We start from the raw sequence: 18,907 nt of genomic DNA, 5'->3' as shown, positions 1-18,907 counted from the left end.
AGCTAGAGCACATGGAATTCAAGAGATGGAATAATGACATACAAAGCGCAATCATGTTAAATGGCTATTTTACTTACATAGCGGCCTAATGTATGATCATGCAAGGGGGCACTGGGACTGGACAATGAGTGCCATAGGGGAGGTGTTGGGGAAACACTATAAAATAAAAAACTAACAGTTAAACCCTCCTGCTGCTCGGGTCCTACCAACCAGTCTATGTTTGATAGGCTGCAGTGGTAATGAAACTGTATTCCCCACATGACCACTGTATTCTCTTATAGGCTTCAACGGTATACAGCTGCAGCTGTCAAGTGGGGAATAAGGCTATGTCACCACTGCAGACAAGCATGCCGAGACTGAAGCAGCAGGTGGGGGATTTAAACAGGACCGGTCAGTAACTTTATGCTACAGTCAGTAAGCGCAGCATAAAGCAATGACAGACGCACTGTTTTCATTGGTCTGTCACTCATGGTAGCTGAGAACTTGCATCATAATCATCATGGCCCGCACCTCTGAAGAGAGAGTCACAGTTATTCACGATCTCCTGCTCTGCCTGCCACCTACTGATGACCAGTTTTATCCATAAATATCTCCCTAAGAGAAAACTGTCTAACATTAACAAATGGGTGGAGAGAGAGGGAGCTTGTGAATAAAATTGACTTTTCTAGGCCCAGGCTGTGATGATAAATAATGAAAGTTCTCAGTACAAACATAAAGGGGTATTCCAGTTGTAATACGTTATTCCTCATCCACAGGATTGTTATCGGTCCGACTGCTGGGAGCCCGAGATCACTAGAATGGGGGAAGTGTAAAACAAACATAGCAGCTGGTCCAACACATGCACTGCTTCTCCGTTGATCACTATGGGACTGCCGGAAATAGCCAAGTACAAATGCTTGGCCATCTCTGGCACTCCCCTAGAGATGAATGACGCAGCAATGCATATGCTTGAACAGCCACTACTTTCATTTCAGGTGGCCCTGTGGTGTACGTGGGTCCCAGGGGTCAGACCCCTACCGATCTAATAGTTAAAGGGGTCGTCTCACTTCAGCAATTGGCATTTATCATGTAGACAAAGTTAATACAAGGCAGTTACTAATGTATTGTGATTGTCCATATTGTCTCCTTTGCTGGCTTGATTTATTTTTCCATCACATTATACACGGCTCGTTTCCATGGTTACCACCACCCTGTAATGCAGCAGTGGTGGCCGAGCTTTACTCTATAGGAAAAAGCCCTGGCCTCTCTGGTAGATGAGACCGTTTGAGTGCGAGTGAGCATACATGCTCAGCAACTCCCGTTCTAGCCACCTCGTATCTGCACTGGAGACGTAGCTGTAATCCCTGGAAACGAGCAGTGTATAATGTGATGGAAAATGAATCCAGCCAGCAAAGGAGGCAATATGGACAATCGTAATACATTAGTAAGTGCCTTGTATTAACGTTCTCTACATGATAAATGCCAATTGCTGAAATGAGACAAACCCCTTAAAAAGGTCCTGCAATGATGAATGTACAGTTAAGCCGTGACTGTAAAACACCTACCGAATCATAGTAAAAGCCAGTACTATGGTCATAATACATCCCAGTGTTCTCATCATAGGCAAAACCAGTCTGAGACAAGGCTGCTTCGGCGGTTGCTCTCAAGCTTTCAGCAAGTGAAGTTCCTCCTTCTTCCTAGAAAGTTGAAGAAGACTATTTAGTAATTTCCATCATTCATAGAATACCGCATATTCCACAGCGCTGCACAGAGAAGATCCTGCATCTCATGGTTGTGCACACACAGAGCTAATTTCATAGGAAGCACATTTTGGAGTTTAGGAGGAAAGGTGTGCGTTGAGGAAAGCCACCAGTCCACAGGGCAGACACAACCCAATCTGCCTAATCTATCCATATTGATATCTCTTCCGTGTATCTTGCCAAGATGGCTAACCAGATTCTAAAAAGGTTTCTAATTGAGGCAGGGCTCATGAGCATCCTGTATGACACCCCTATGACAGGCAGAGCTCACAAAAATTCTCTACGGGAGCCATTAAAGTGGGTAAATTCTGAATTCGGTCTTGTGTAGCAATGCGGATTTCTCTTTGGACGGCCTCTTCTGGCAGCTCAGTACAGAAGTCAAAGTAAGTGCATAAGAATAGTGTCACAGTGAATGACAAATTTATATCCACTGTTAGTAAATAATGAAGATTTCTACTGAATGTCAGCAAGCAGAGATTTTGAAACTGCAAGGAAATGGTAAATATATTGGAAAACTGTGTAATGTTTTATTATTAAAAGAATAACCTTATAGCTATTTATGGAGGAGCAGTCGCCACTCCCAATATGTCTGTCTTCAGAAATAATTGCATCTCCCTTAATATAATTCCGGAGCATCCCTTCTTGGAACTCGGCACTGTGCTGTTCTTCAGCTATTCCTCCTAGCAATGTATGAATAAATTGAAAGTTGGGCGTTACCAGTTGAGGCTGTGTCTCTACACACTCTAAGGCTGGGTTCACACCTGAGCGTTTTACAGCGCGTTCAAACGCGCTGTAAAACGCTCAACACATGAAAACCAATGCTTCCCTATGGGAATGGTTCTCACCTGGGCGTTTTACAGCGCGTACGATCGCGCTGTAAAACGCCCGACGCATAATCAAGTACTTGAGCTTCTTTGGGGCGTTTTGACGTGCGTTTGTGGCCATAGGACACTGCAGTCAATCACACAAACGCGCGTCAAACGCGCGTTTACTATTACAAAAAACGTGCATAAAAACGCGCGACAAAAACGTGCGTTTGAGAAACGCTCAGGTGTGAAACCAGCCTAATAGTGTCTTATGAATACTGACAGTTTCACACTGAAAGAAAAATTACCCTCTAAAATAACTTTTATTCAATCATAAAAAAAAAAAAATATATAGATATAAGCCCCATTCAAAAAGATAAGTAATAACATGAGATGCACAAATCCTCAAGTATCCACAAACAAATGTGCGACTATCAAACCAAAAAATGAAAATCATACAAAGGCTCTCCTATGTAGGTGGCTATGATGAGATGAGGATAAATAAACTGACAATGAAATATCCTTGTTTTTGACTCACGGTTACTTGATACTGAGTTATATCCATAGGGAGGGCGTATCGATAAGCGGAGTCGGGAGATGACAACAATCCCTATACTGGCCCTGCGGCTACCCCTCCCTAAAAGCAAAGTGCCCGCCCCGAAAGGGGCGACCTCACTTATGGGTGGCTAAACCCTAGGATGTCACTTGGAAGGCCCTAAAGAAATCTTCAGATTCGGCTCTAAACGGCCAGTCCTGATGCGTTTCCCCAATTAAAGATGAGCAAGTTACGGAGTTATATCCATAGGGAGGCCGTATCGATAAGTGGAGTCGGGAGATGACAACAATCCCTATACTGGCCCTGATGCTACCCCTGCCTAAAAGCGGAGCACCTGCATCTCATCCTATTACTTATCTTTTGAATGAGGCTTATTTATACATTTTTTTAATGATTGAATAAAAAATGCACCTCATGCACACAACCGTTGTTTTATTCTGTGTCTGTTGCACAGTTTTTCATGATTTTCTGCGGACCCATTGATTTTCATTGGGTCCATTGAAAACTCGGCTAATGCACCATTTGCCATCCGCGTCTGTGATCCATGGTTCCAGTCCGTCAAAAAAATAAAAATAACCTGTCCTATTATTTTAACGGAAAATGGTTTGCGGATCCATTGAAGTCAATGGGACCGCTAAAAAACACGGAGGCACACAAGATTGTCGTTTGCGTCCTTTTTTTTCCTATCATTTGCATGGTAAACCTAAACACGGAAACAGATCACGGAACAACGGAACCCCATTTTGCCGAACGGAACACAACAACGGTCGTGTGCATGAGGCCTTACAGTGATAGTGTTTATATATCCCTCTGTTGCTTTCTATGCATTTGGTCTGTGAATTTTCAATTTCACACTGAGTAGGGATAAACCTTAGGGAAAGGGAAGGTGGTAAATTTAAAAGCCCCCACACACTCTCTCCCTTCAGCGTTTACAAATTACTAAGTGGGTGCTATCAAGTATTAACACATATACTATATTATATATATATATATATATATATATATATATATATATATATATATATATATATATATATATATATATATATATATATATATATATACACACACATATACACACAAAAAATTTAATTATTATTTTTTTAAGTATAAAAAAAAGACGTTGGAGCATGTGATCTGACGTCACTACAGGTCCTTTAGCTGGTAATTCATCATTAAAGAAGAGACCGGGAACTACGCAATAAAGATGAGAAGAGGAGTTAATTTTATTTTTTTTAACCCTCAATTGATCACCTACTAAGCATTCTGTATTCAGAATGCTATTATTTTCCCTTATAACCATGTTATAAGGGAAAATAATACAGTGAATAGACTGTCACCTAGCAACCATGCGTGAAAATCGCACCGCATCCGCACTTGCTTGCGATTTTCACTCAGCCCCATTCACTTCTATGGGGCCTGCGTTGCGTGATAAACGCACAATATAGAGCATGCTGCGATTTTCACGCAACGCATAAGTGATGCGTGAAAATCACAGCTCATGTGCACAGCCCCATAGAAATGAATGGGCCCAGATTCAGTGCAGGTGCAATGCGTTCACCTCCAGCATTGCGCCCGCGCGGAAATCTCGCCCGTGTGAACTCAGCCTAACCCATCTATGATCAGCGAGATTTGTATCATAGAATGCACCTAGGGCAGAGATCTGGACCTTTAGGGTACTTGGCCTAAGACCTAGGTCTAGCCCTTTCTGAAGAAAATCTAAAATCTTTTGAACACATAATTTCTGAGCTTTCCTTTCTCCCTGGAAGACACTAGATTAAACAGGTCTGCCAGGACACTTTCTCCCCTTCTTGTTTTGCAGAATACATAACTTTATACACAAGCCTGGCTGCAGTGCAGAGTGATGAGTCACAGGCTGGACACGCCCCCTCTCTGCCTGCAGCAGCTCCTCCTATGTCTATCTTTCTGCACACAGACATGATTCTACTTCTCACTCAGTGTATAAATCCTATTACTGACCATCCACAGGCTCTTCCCTCACCATCTCCATAGAGTAATAAACAGCTGGAATCGGCAAGCACGTCCAAACACATCTGTATCTAATCCTATCATGTATGTGTGCGATACAGCCTGCTGAGCCGTGTATCCAATTCCATTTTGTATAATAAAACCTGCTGAGCGGTGTATCTAAACCCTTATGCACACGACCGTATCCATTTTGCAATCCACATTTTTTGCAGTCCTATTGAGTTCTATGGATTTGAGGTCCTCATTTTGAAGACCAGAATAGGACATGTTCTGTCTAACTCATGACGTCCATGTGCTTTCCACATTCGTATGTCAGTTCTGCGAAAGATAGAACATATCCTTATTCTGGTCCTCATAATGCAGATCTAAAACCCATAGAACATAGAAAAAAAATAATATATATATATATATATATATATATACAAACGAAAAAAAAAAAAAGTGGTGTGCTGCTACTTTTTTCGTTTATTATATATATATATATATATAGATATATATATATGAATCGCACACGGACAGTAACCTTATTTAGTGGATCCGCAACTTGCAGATTGCAAAAACGAAACGGTTCTGTGGATGAGCCATATCACTTATACTCGGTACCCATAACAGTGACATCCACAGTACCCACATTCTGCCATCCAGCTCCCCCTTGTGACATCCACAGTGCCCCCAAAGTGCCCATGTGCCATCCATAGTGCCCCTAATGACATCCAAAGTGACCCCATGTGCCACTAATGACATCCACAGTGCCCCCATGTGCCATCCACAGCATAGCGATCAGCCTCTGCGGCTGATCGCTAAGCTGTCCCTCATGTACAGCGCTTAAATCGTGCTGTACATGAGTCAGTACAAGCTTCACATAGAAGTCTGTGAACTCTGAAGACGACCAGCGGTCCCGGCGCATGCGCATTAGTGTGCAAGCGACGGGACCGAGGAAGGCCGGCAGGAGGTGGTGACGTCAGTGATTACGTTCCATCTCCTGCCTCAGACAGGAAAAGAAGACGGCGCTGGACCGGAAAACTTGAAAATGCTTTAGGAGCGGTCACGTGACCGTGAAGAGAATCATAGGAAGGTCCACGCTGTGCAGGGGAAGTATTGGTGTAATAACCTTCCCTGCACAGGTAATAAAGATGGGCAATTTTCAAGTAGGGGCCGGAGAACCCCTTTAATAATCACCATCACTGGGTCTGTTAGAATTTTCTGTAGAACACAAGGGATTAGAGCCCAAGGAGGGAAGGCGTATGCTAGATCCCATGTCCATTTTATGGAAAAAGCATCTACTGCCCATGGGCTCTCTGGGATCTAAGGAGCAAAAACGCTTGACTTTTGCATTTCTTTTTGAGGCGAACAGGGCTATTTGTGGTAAGCCCCATTTGGCAGATATTTCTTGAAAGATTCTTGGATTTAAAGACCATTCCTCTGGGTCTAGGGTTTTTCTGCTCAAGAAATCTGCCTCTAAATTTTCTGATCCCCCGAGATGAACCTCTCTAATGGATAGGACATTTTTTTTCATGCCCAAATTTTTTTTTTTCCCCACTACAGATCTCAAAGTTGGGGACCTTGTACCCCCCCTGATGTATGATCTGAAAATATTTTTTGATGTTTTTTTGCTTAGATGACGGTATGGAATGACTATCTTTCTGTCTAGGGACGACTTTTTTGTTCCAACTTCCTAGGATCCAGGTTTGCATAATTCTGGCGTGAGCCGGACACCAAGCTACAGCTGTTATGCAGGAGGTCATAAGACCTAGAATGCTCATAGCCATACTGGTAGAGCACCGGTTTAGAGATTGGAAGTTTTCTATCTTTGCTATGACAGCTTCTATCTGGCGTCATTGTTTTTCGTTCTGCTTATTTTGGGGATTACGGAGGAAACCCCTACCTTTGCTGCCCCCCCCCCCCCCCCCTCTAGTTCCAGCGCCCTGTTTTTCCTTTTCCCCTATAGGGTCTGGTTTCCTTTCACTCTCTTCCTGAAACCCTTTTTTATCACCCGCTTTCGCTAAGATTTTATCTAGTACAGGGCCGAAGACACATTCTCTAGAGAAAGTAATGGAGCACAACTTTTCTTTGGAGGTCCCGTCACCCCCCCAGGATTTCATCCATATCGCTCGTCTAGCTGAATTTGAAAGGGCCGCATCTTTGGCAGCAAATCTGACTGATTCCGCAGTGGCGGATCTAAGAAGGGGAATGGAGTGCAAAATTTCCTCCCTAGGGGTTTTTATTTTTAACGTGATTTTCTGACTCATTAAGCCAGAAATACATGGCCCTAGCCACAGAAGTTGCAGCAATATTTGTCTTTACCCCAAACATGGAATCTTCCCAGATATTTCTCAAAAGGGCATCTGCCATTGGTTCCATTGGGTCGCGTAACTGCGATGAATCCTCGAATGGCAGGGAAGTTTTCTTTCCAACTTTTGCCACCTGTATATCAATTTTTGGGGGTCTCATTAAAGATCTTAGTTTCAGGCAGATCAAAGAGTAGTCAATTTCTAAATTCTTTAGAAACCCCCAATCTCTTTTCTGGATCTGTCCACTCCTCGAGGATCATGTCCTTACTATTCTCGTTAATAGGAAATAATTTGAGTCTTTTCGCACATAATCCCCCAAACATTTCGTCCTGTACCGATAGTGGTTTTTGGAGGTCTTCAATACTCATGGTTGCCATTACTGCCCTTAGTAGTTCCTCCATTTCCTCTGAGGAAAAATAGTACTTTTGACCATCTTCGACTATTTCACCCTCTGACAACTGATCTTCATCAATATCATGTCTAGAAGCGGATGCCTCTTCGTCCATGTCCTCTGCATCAGAGGATGATGGATCTGATAACCTTGGCTTTTTGGAAGGAGGCAGAGGAGGAACCGGCATAAGGGAGGATTTAATTTCATACGGAATCATGGACTTTACTTCCATAAGGATAGATGGTTGCCCTTCCTTTAACAGATCACTAATGCAAGATTTGCATAGTTTCTTATTGTAACTTTCTGGGAGTTTCTTAGCACAAGAGGCACATTTAATATATTTAGATTTGATTTTAGTTTCTTTCAGTCCGGAAGCAGCGGCCGAAGGTGGGTCTGCACTGTCTGTGCGGGTCCCAGGAGCCTCTGGAACTGACATGCTGCTGGGGTCAGTGGAGACAGCATTGTCAGAATCGCCTGCTCTTTTTCACATGGAGTGACGTCATCAGTCCACATACCAGGAGCGATAACGCCTCCCCACAGGTGACCCAAAGCTCCGCCTCCTCCGGGAATCTGAGAGCTAGATCTTGGCTCCGCCCCCCGTTCGGTGTGCAGCGTCCCGCTCTCACAGGTCTACTTCCGGAAGGGAAGGGAGACCATGTAGCAAGGAGCGAGAACAGGTCCCCAATCTCAGAGAAGAGAATCACCCTAATCTCTTCTGCCCAGCTTCAGCAGCAGTTGCAGGAGTGCAGAGGAGAAGATTGGTAAGACAACCTCCAGTTATATTTAAAAGGAAAATAATAAATAAAATAAAAAAAGAACAAAATTATGAAACAAAATCATCACCTCCCTTTTGGGAGGCCTCTCTGTGTAATGCCCCCATAGGGACAGGAAACACTGAAGGGAGAGAGTGGGTGGGGGCTTTTTAACTCTCTCTGTGTATTCCTGCCCCTACAGAGGCAAAGGGTCAATCTCATCTGTAGAAGTCATGGTGGATGAAAGGGGGGAAAAAAAACTAAGAAAAGAACGATATGTCAGGAGAGGCGACAGGTCCTCTATACGATATGTCAGGAAATAGGTGCCTGCACAGGTAAGTATGGTAATGTATGCAGGTGGCCATAACGTTTTTACATGAAAGTCCCAAAAGCCTTACCTGGGTATAACCTGTCTGCTGCTCATCTTTCTCACACAGGCGTGATTCTTCTTCTTGAGGCTCTTGAAGGTCTGTCCCAGCCTGTGATGTATCTATGGTGGACTCGGTGCCATTACTTGCTTTCACCTCATGGGTATCTGTGTGGGTGTGATGCTCGTAGGAAGACTGGTAATAGTAGTAATCTGAAAGAGAGCATTAAAGGGGTTGTCTCACTTCAGCAAATGGCATTTATCTGCAATCCATCAGTGGTGGCCGTGCTTGCACACTATAGGAAAAAACAATGGTCTATTAAGACTCCTATGGTCCTGGCCAGAAGAGAGGCCGCCGCCTTTTCCTATAATGTGCAAGCACGGCCACCACTGCTGGATTGCAGGGCGGTGGTAACCATAGAAACGAGAAGTGTATAATGTGATGAAAAATTAATAAAGCCAGCAAAGGAGGCAATATGGACAATCACAATACATTAGTATAAGTGCCTTGTATTAGCTTTCTCTACATGACAAATGCCATTTGCTAAAGTGACACAACCCCTTTAAGAATGGCTTCACTGCAATATACTATATACACCAGTATTATGGCTACTTACACACTAGTGTTTTTGCTGGATCCAGCGGGGTTCAGCAAAAACGCTTCCGTTACTGATAATACAACCGTCTGCGTCTGTTATGAACGGATCCGGTTGCATTATCGTTAACAAAGCCAAGAAGGATCCGTCATGACCCACAATGCAAGTCAATGGGGGAGAAGGATCAGTTTTCTATTGTGTCAGAGAAAACAGATCTGTCCCCATTGACTTGCATTGTGGGTCATGGCGGATCCGTCTTACTCCACATCCCAGGGCGGAAAGCAAACCGCAGAATGCTGTATAAGAACGGAATGGAATGCATTTTGGAGCATTCCGTTCCGTTTGGGGACAAAACTGAAGCGTTTTTTTTCCTGTATTGAGACCCCATGACGGATCTCAATACCGGAAAATATTAACGCTAGTGTGAAAGTAGCCTAATACTCTTTTATAAGCTGTCTATCACACCATTGGCACTACTTGTAAATCTACCCTAAGCAACAGGTTTGATCAGTGGCTGCAGTGTTAGGCTGCCCCCCATGTTTTACACTGCTGCTCTACCTGTTTAGAAAAATGTGCCCGATTTATGATGCAAAATTCTGCCATAAAGCATGCCAACTATAAACTAAGATTAGATAGTCTAACAGTTTGCCAGATTTATCATCCAACATAAGCTACTGTGATAAATCTGGTGACCCTTAGGGCTGTTTCAGAAGAGCAGATGCCGTGCATGTCATCCGCAGAGTGAAAGACGGCCAAGCCCCGCTCCGGACAGCAGAGACACGGAGCATTAACATGACTGACAATGCTCTTTGCCGCTCTGTGACCTTTTTACTACAAAAATCACAGTGAGATAAATTTGTCACTGTGATTTTGTAGTAAAAAGATCACAGAGGCACAGAGCATTATCAATCATGTTAAGGCTCCGGGTCTCTGCTGTCCAGAGCACGGCTTGGCTCTCATTCACGCTGCGGATGACATGCACGGCATCTGCTTGTGTGAAACAGCCCTAAGACCGTCTAGTTTAGGGGCCTGTTTACATGGGCCAATAAACAAGGTATGATCAGGAACTAACCATTTGTCCCTGATCACTGCTCGCTCATTTGCTTCATTTACATGCAGCAATCATTACGTACAGTTCCATTGCTGGTCGGAAGCTCAATGTGCTGCTGATAAACGAGTTTATGTGCTGCATAAATTATTGGATCGCACGACAAAAACATGTGGGTGCCGGGGCCTTCTCCATGCTCCCCAAGCACAGCGCCGTACATTATATAGTGGCAGTGCTTGATATCGCGCTCAGCCCCATTGAAGTGAATGAGGCTGAGCACGACACCAAGCACAGTGGCTTATACAATGCACGGCGCTGTGCTTGGTGAGCTGCGAGAAGGACCAGTCACTCACAGGTGCTTGATCGGCGAGGGTGCCCGGTGTCAGATCCCAACCAATAAGATACTGACAACCCCTTTAACTGTCAGTTGATTGGAAATTATCAGGAACTAGTGTTTGTAGGAACCTTCATTCCCAATAATCTGCCCATATAAACTTGACAGAATTAGTAAATCCCAGTATGCTTCAGCCCTTACCTGACCATGCTGAATAATCATCTGTCTGTACCTCCTGGTCAACCTTTTCAGGCCTTTGAAACTCATGGATTTCTCTGCTTAATTTCTCTACCTGTCAAAAGACAAAAGTAGAAATTTAATTTACGGTAAATAAATCATTTAAATAAACCCAGCTTTGTATTAAAGGGGTTCTTTGAGCTTTTAATATTGATGACCTATCGGACCTCAACCGATCAGCTGTATGAGGAGATGCCGCGTGCAGTGTGCACATGCCGTCTCCCTTCCTGCTCTGCTGCTTTGCCATACAGCTGATCGGCAGGGGTGCTGGGTGTCGGACCCCGTCATTCTGATATTGATGACCTATCCTGAGGATAGGTCATCAATATTAAAAGCCTGGAGAACCCCTACTAGTAGAGGGCCCCTAGAAAGCACCTCATAAAAGTACATATCCCGCTGCCTCCTCTGGCAATATCAGTTGTTTGCTGTAAACCAGAGAAGCCATACTCTATGGATGCTGAACGCTCCCCATAAAGCGGGTGATAGGGAAACAACGGGAGTGGGCATACACGGCTGTCAGCACATCTCCTCTTCTGGGAAAAGTGACCACTTATGAGCAGCAACTCACTGAGGAGAACAAGGTTTGCAGAATATAAAACCAATCAAATATTTACACAATCAGGTTCCAGGTCTAATTTTTTTGAAACACCTACAAACAGTTAAAGGGGATGGCGGGACTTAGATATTGATGACATATCCTCAGGATAAGTCATCAATATCAGATTGGAGGGGGCTGACACTTCTGTGTTGTAGCTGAGCTGCAGTACGTCGGAGCCAGAAAATACACAGTGGATGAAGCCTTCTGCTTCTGGCTCCGTCCACTGTATAGTAGGGTGCTTCATTTGGCAATGGAAAAAAAGAAAATGTAACATTTTTGCAAACTCTGCTTACACACAGAGTCTCAGTGATGTAAAAGATGTACATGCCTAATTTCAAGAAGATTGGATAATATTTAGAGGTTGCACACTTTGATCAGTTTTGTAAAAGTAGTCACAAAATATGATTTTTCAATGTTAATTACTATTATTGGGAAAACTAGAAATCACAAACTTAAAATAATTTTAAAACTAGACCCTAAGATTAATAGGTGTTATATTAATAAACTTTGAACGATGCAATCCATTCTTTTATTAGCTTGGTGACGACTTTTCTGTGATGCTCGACTACTACCCTCAACAAGAATTGTTTTTGTTGTTTGTCCCTGACCGATTCGTTAAACTTTATCAGAGCGATTCCTCTTTCTGCGGTATCATTGACCACCTTAAGAGCATTCACATGGCTTCTTAGAGAATCACTGCAGTATTCTGTCACGTCATGGATCCCAAACAATTCAAAGAACATAAATAAATAATGAAAGTGGGGCACACTCTCAAAGTAAAGGGATCTTTATTAACACAAATGGTAAAAATGCAGAAATGACAGTAAATCTTTAAAAAATGGTAAATAAAAATGCAGAAAAAAGTTAAAATACACTAGATATAGACAATAAAACTGATTACATTTAGATTATAAATGATCATAAAAAATAGGTAAAAATATATTAAATGCAAATACTATAGTCAATATGCGCATGGATCCCAATATAAACTTTCAATGCGAATAGTCAATCACAAGGTATAAGCTCACTGGTTGTTGGGTATAGAGTCCCATATACGGTTAGTATAATGTTATATAATTTTAGAAAGGTCCTTACTTGCCAGTTGTAGCAATGCTTGAAAGCGTATGCAGCCTGTGGGTTTGCGTTGAATAATATTCAGGCAGTTCATACGCACAGCGGCGTCCCGCTGTATTCAATGTAGCAAAAGCGATCGCTTGTCGGTGGTTTGTAGAGGCTTACCCGAGGGTCTTTTGATGTAGGATATTGAGCTCTCGACACGGCGTACCTGTCTCGGTTCCGGTCTCAAGAGCTGGTGTCCAAATTTGAGTTTTTGGCCGCCAGTGAGATTTGTTTGTTGCACGCGGTGTCGATGTCTTTCATCACCAGCGTGGCAGCGATAGTTCACTTCGGCGGCTTTCTTGTTAAATGGCAGTTATCCAGACTTCCTCGGTTTTTGCAGGGTCTCTCTACTCCATAGGGGGATTGATACCAGACGCGTTTCGGGGATTTACAAAAATGACCCCTTCCTCAGTGGTTGATTTCCCCCTACATGTGTTCCATTTTTATAGTGAATAGGGTATATCGAAAAAACTGGTTAGCAGTCCTGAATTTTTCGGATTGGGATCCATGCATACCTTTTAACTTTAAACATATGTCCAGGTAGTATTTTTCAACTATTCCATCTTACATAGATGGATAACATATGTTATCTAAAAATAAGTTCCATACATATGAATATAAAATAGATATAAATATAAAAATATATATAAAAGGTAAGAGAAGGAGTGGAATCCTTATATCTGTCATTACTAAGGGAGTGTCTTATTTCAACTATAATGGAGGAGCACCAAAATATAAATGGCAGACTTTTCCTAATGCAGGCTTATTTACACTGTTTAACTTTTTCTTTTATTAGGTGTCATAAAACATTTTGAAAGTGTTATATCTATTTCACAAGACATCGTAGAAGACGCATAAGAAACGCATTGGTGTGGTTTCATTATATCTCCAGGGAATTTTAGTTCCCTCCCCTCCTCAGAGGTCTTCATATAATTTGAATATATAGCGGTTCCGATGCGTTTTCCTTGATAGTTTAATACTGCAGAATTCTCTTTAAATTACCGTACTTCAAAAATAATTTTATTTTCAGAGAACTCTGCAATATTCAATCAACTATAATCAAATTATATATCTGCCAAGCTGTTACTGACATTCAGTCTTGTGGAGACTGCACCACATAGAAACATAAAAATATATAAAAGCAACATATAGTCTGGATGCGGTTTCAATTTATCTTCCATATAGCTATTTTTGTTCTAATGAATTCTGTACATGTATATCATATTTATGATATGAATATGATATACATGTACAGAATTCATTAGAACAAAAATAGCTATATGGAAGATAAATTGAAACCGCATCCAGACTATATGTTGCTTTTATATATTTATATATTTTTATGTTTCTATGTGGTGCAGTCTCCACAAGACTGAATGTCAGTAACAGCTTGGCAGATATATAATTCGATTATAGTTGATTGAATATTGCAGAGTTCTCTGAAAATAAAATTATTTTTGAAGTTATTTTTGAAGTACGGTAATTTAAAGAGAATTCTGCAGTATTAAACTATCAAGGAAAACGCATCGGAACCGCTATATATTCAAATTATATGAAGACCTCTGAGGAGGGGAGGGAACTAAAATTCCCTGGAGATATAATGAAACCACACCAATGCGTTTCTTATGCGTCTTCTACGATGTCTTGTGAAATAGATATAACACTTTCAAAATGTTTTATGACACCTAATAAAAGAAAAAGTTAAACAGTGTAAATAAGCCTGCATTAGGAAAAGTCTGCCATTTATATTTTGGTGCTCCTCCATTATAGTTGAAATAAGACACTCCCTTAGTAATGACAGATATAAGGATTCCACTCCTTCTCTTACCTTTTATATATATTTTTATATTTATATCTATTTTATATTCATATGTATGGAACTTATTTTTAGATAACATATGTTATCCATCTATGTAAGATGGAATAGTTGAAAAATACTACCTGGACATATGTTTAAAGTTAAAAGGTATGCATGGATCCCAATCCGAAAAATTCAGGACTGCTAACCAGTTTTTTCGATATACCCTATTCACTATAAAAATGGAACACATGTAGGGGGAAATCAACCACTGAGGAAGGGGTCATTTTTGTAAATCCCCGAAACGCGTCTGGTATCAATCCCCCTATGGAGTAGAGAGACCCTGCAAAAACCGAGGAAGTCTGGATAACTGCCATTTAACAAGAAAGCCGCCGAAGTGAACCATCGCTGCCACGCTGGTGATGAAAGACATCGACACCGCGTGCAACAAACAAATCTCACTGGCGGCCAAAAACTCAAATTTGGACACCAGCTCTTGAGACCGGAACCGAGACAGGTACGCCGTGTCGAGAGCTCAATATCCTACATCAAAAGACCCTCGGGTAAGCCTCTACAAACCACCGACAAGCGATCGCTTTTGCTACATTGAATACAGCGGGACGCCGCTGTGCGTATGAACTGCCTGAATATTATTCAACGCAAACCCACAGGCTGCATACGCTTTCAAGCATTGCTACAACTGGCAAGTAAGGACCTTTCTAAAATTATATAACATTATACTAACCGTATATGGGACTCTATACCCAACAACCAGTGAGCTTATACCTTGTGATTGACTATTCGCATTGAAAGTTTATATTGGGATCCATGCGCATATTGACTATAGTATTTGCATTTAATATATTTTTACCTATTTTTTATGATCATTTATAATCTAAATGTAATCAGTTTTATTGTCTATATCTAGTGTATTTTAACTTTTTTCTGCATTTTTATTTACCATTTTTTAAAGATTTACTGTCATTTCTGCATTTTTACCATTTGTGTTAATAAAGATCCCTTTACTTTGAGAGTGTGCCCCACTTTCATTATTTATTTATGCTATTTATCACTTTCAGACTGGGTGTTGTCTGGTAAGTGGGTGCACCTCTGTGTGGTTTCTCCACCTCATTTTAGTGCGACATTCCTTGTTTGATTAACTAATTCAAAGAACGTCTTTGTTTTATTAGTAATGAAATGGCTCAGGTCTTTTCCTTCAAAAACTAGGTTATTATCCTCTAAGCGTTTCATTTCCTTTTTCTTTGCAGGTTTGGTTTCTAAATTTTTAGTCATATTTTCCTTAACAGCCTGAGTAATACGTTCATCCAAAAAAGCCAATCCTACATTTGTTTCTGACAGATACCAACTGTGAGAGCACTTTTTTCAAAGTCTGCATCGGGGTGAGAAGCTGTAGCATATCCAAATCCTACTTTGGAGCCCATCGACTTACAATTGCCTCGTGCAAAAAGCAAACATATATGAGGCTGACAAAATGTGCAACCCATTTCATTCCTTTCAATTCTCGTTGAGGAATATTCAACTGTTTAGTGAAGAGGACAATTTTAAGTGCATATATTGCCTTTGCCATCCACCTTGCTTGATGCAGAGCCCCTCGGATCCTGAAACTAGTCGTTTTTAGACCAACCTCCTAGGTACAGGATTGAGAGTAGTAATAAAAGTGATCAATGTGTGCAACCCCTAATTATCATCCAATCTTCTTGAAATTTGGCACATATACATCTTTTACATCACTGAGACTCGGGGAGTAAGCAAAGTCATATGACTGGAAAAATGAAACACCCTAGTGTGTAGGTTATGGTGCCTGCCCAAAACAGCAGATCAGGGGTGGGAGGTGGTGCCAAGTATCGAATTCCCACAGATCTGATACTGATGAACTATCTTGAGGATATCTCATCAATATCAAAGTCCTGGGTTACACCTGGCACCTCCACTTTTCGCTTGCACTAGTTCTGATATGTTTCCAGGCTTGTGAACATTTCTAGTGTCTGGATCCTATACGCAGTGCTCCGGTCGGCTCTGTACCTGGCATACCATTTCTGTAACATAAAACAAGTTACTATAACTGTCCCGAGTATCTGAATGGGACTTGTACAAACACCGAAGCACGTGCTTCAGAAACAACCCAACGCAAATGTATGGGATGAATTGTTCAATCACAGAATCCATGTGTAAACACACCCTTATGTGGGTAATGCTGCCCATACACAAGAGCTGTTGCGCAAACACCCATCCGGCCGCCAGTCCTTCCCCCGGCTCCAGATGAGTGCACACAGCTCATATTCAATAGGGAGAGAAATCCTCCGCTGCCGTACACCTCCGGAGATGGCATTTCCCCAGCCCCCACTCAGGAGACCCCCTATACATTAGTCCGTTATTTGTTCCTATCGAAGTCAGGGGTTTTACCCCCTTTGGTGTCAGGGTAGTTTCACTTGCATTTAACGGATCCGACAGATAACGGTCTGCTGCAGTCACCAGATCCGGCCTAGCAGGATACTGCTGTTAATCACCAGAACCCATTGACTTTATGGGTTATAGACAGTTTCCGAAATAAGTGCCGGTTTTGCAGCCAAACAAAATACATTTTTTGTCTATCGAAAAGCTGGCATTTTGAAGGAAACTGGCCGGATACTATTAAAGTCAATGTGGTCCAGCGGTGAACGGGGGAATCCGACTAGGCAGGATCTGATGAACCCCGACAAGCTGTTAAATGCAAGCAAGAACCTGCGTACAGCCATGTTAAAGTGCATACAGTTCTATGAATATGCTGGGGGTTGTTGTTCTACAGAGGCAGGTGGTAGGGAAACCCCTCTTTCCCTAAAGTGCCCTTGCTCGCGGCAACTAATCAGCGCCCGGCTTTCATGCTTCCAGCGCGAGTTAGGCAATGAATGCTGAGCTGTGATTGGTTGCCATACTTAACCCGTTTTCCGCGTTCACCTGTGTCCGCAGCTCCTGGTTGGTGGTCTCCGCGGTGCGGTGCAGTCTCTGGCTCAGGCTCAGCTGTGTCTGGATGCGGCGCAGCTCATTCTGGCAGTGCTTCAGTTCTTCCTCCAGAGCTTGTACCCGGCAGCTTAGTGCTGAAGGTAGCGGGGTCTCCGCGGGGCCGGGCGCAGGGTCCCCAGAACCCCCGATTGCAGCGTCAGCCTCGTCCAGATCCGGGGATAGAGAGACCTCTTCTCCATGACCGGCCATAACACCCCGAAATCACATCACGTTGGTGGCCGGTCCCCCCTTCATAGCAACTAGTTTACCTTCCTGCTGAGGACCCGCCGACGTCAGTAATCACGTGACTTATAAATCACGTGGTACGCGAGATTCTCTGCAAGCGGCTGGCTGGGTCTGGGCAGGGTGCTGAAGTTGGCTTCATAGTCGTCAGTGTCTTATTCGTATGATATGTGTATATATATTTAGTAACTAATTATAAAGGGAGCTTATCTCAATAGAATGTGTTTCACTGAGGTTGAAAGCAGCAAAATAGTTGAAAAATGTAAATGGCACAAAAATAGGCATCAAAAGAGTGTGAATTAGGGTGGGTTCACATCTGCGTTATGTATTCTGTTATGGCTTTCCATTATAACATGGAAAATAACGGAATCCATAAGACGGAAGTCAAAACGGAAGTCTTTAAGAGGCATTCCGTTTTGATCCTTCATAATACAAGTCTTATGTATGGGCAGCATAAAGGATCCATTATGCAGGAGTCATTGATACCTAACGGAAACCAGGATGGATCCGTTATGCTGCCCATAGACTTGTATTATGAAGGATCAAAACAGAAGCCTTTAAAAGGCATTCAGTTTTTCCCCCCATCATAATAGAAGTCTATGGAATCATAACGGATCCGTCTCCGTCATAATAGAAGTCTATGGGAATCATAACGGATCCGTCTGGTTCCCGTTATGCAGAACAGACAAAAAAGTCCTGTCAACAGGACTTTTTGATTTCCTAGCTGCCTGCATCCCCACCCAGAGACGGGAGATCAGGGGGTCCCCAAGCCCTCTGCTCGTTCCCGGTCTCCAGAAGACAAGAAGGACCAAAGGTTCCCAATGACGCAGCATCCCGTCAGCAAACAGGGTTTAACCTACCGCTCTCATCCTCCTACCTGTCACTACAGGGTACACACTATGTCCGAACCCAGACCCCAAAACAGGCGGCGACTTCTGTGCGCCATTTTGCCTGTGCTTCTTGTCACACAAAACTTTCCTCCGGTCAGTTAGATCCCCTCTGCTAGTCGTGCTCTGCTCCACCACCAAGTGACTCTGCCCCTG

General features: G+C 42.6%; 1 protein-coding gene across 3 annotated transcripts in view; it reads right to left on the bottom strand.

The window, feature by feature from the left end:
• The window catches only part of AGGF1 (angiogenic factor with G-patch and FHA domains 1), a 38,590-nt gene extending 20,683 nt beyond the window's left edge, over nucleotides 1–17,907 (bottom strand). For all 3 annotated transcript variants that reach the window (XM_044276093.1, XM_044276091.1, XM_044276092.1), the window contains exons 1-4: nucleotides 17,577–17,907; nucleotides 11,071–11,161; nucleotides 8,923–9,104; nucleotides 1,545–1,676 (exon numbers count right to left, since the gene is read on the bottom strand). In XM_044276093.1, coding sequence (XP_044132028.1) covers nucleotides 1,545–1,676; nucleotides 8,923–9,104; nucleotides 11,071–11,161; nucleotides 17,577–17,831 — 660 coding nt within the window. In that variant the 5' untranslated portion in view covers nucleotides 17,832–17,907. The remainder of the gene's footprint in view (nucleotides 1–1,544; nucleotides 1,677–8,922; nucleotides 9,105–11,070; nucleotides 11,162–17,576) is intronic.
• Nucleotides 17,908–18,907: the final 1,000 nt, after the last annotated feature.

Source organism: Bufo gargarizans, chromosome 1 (genome assembly GCF_014858855.1).
Source record: "Bufo gargarizans isolate SCDJY-AF-19 chromosome 1, ASM1485885v1, whole genome shotgun sequence".
Taxonomy (NCBI): domain Eukaryota; kingdom Metazoa; phylum Chordata; class Amphibia; order Anura; family Bufonidae; genus Bufo; species Bufo gargarizans.
Note: the sequence above shows the minus strand (reverse complement) of the source record. Positions and strands in the feature narration are given on the sequence as shown.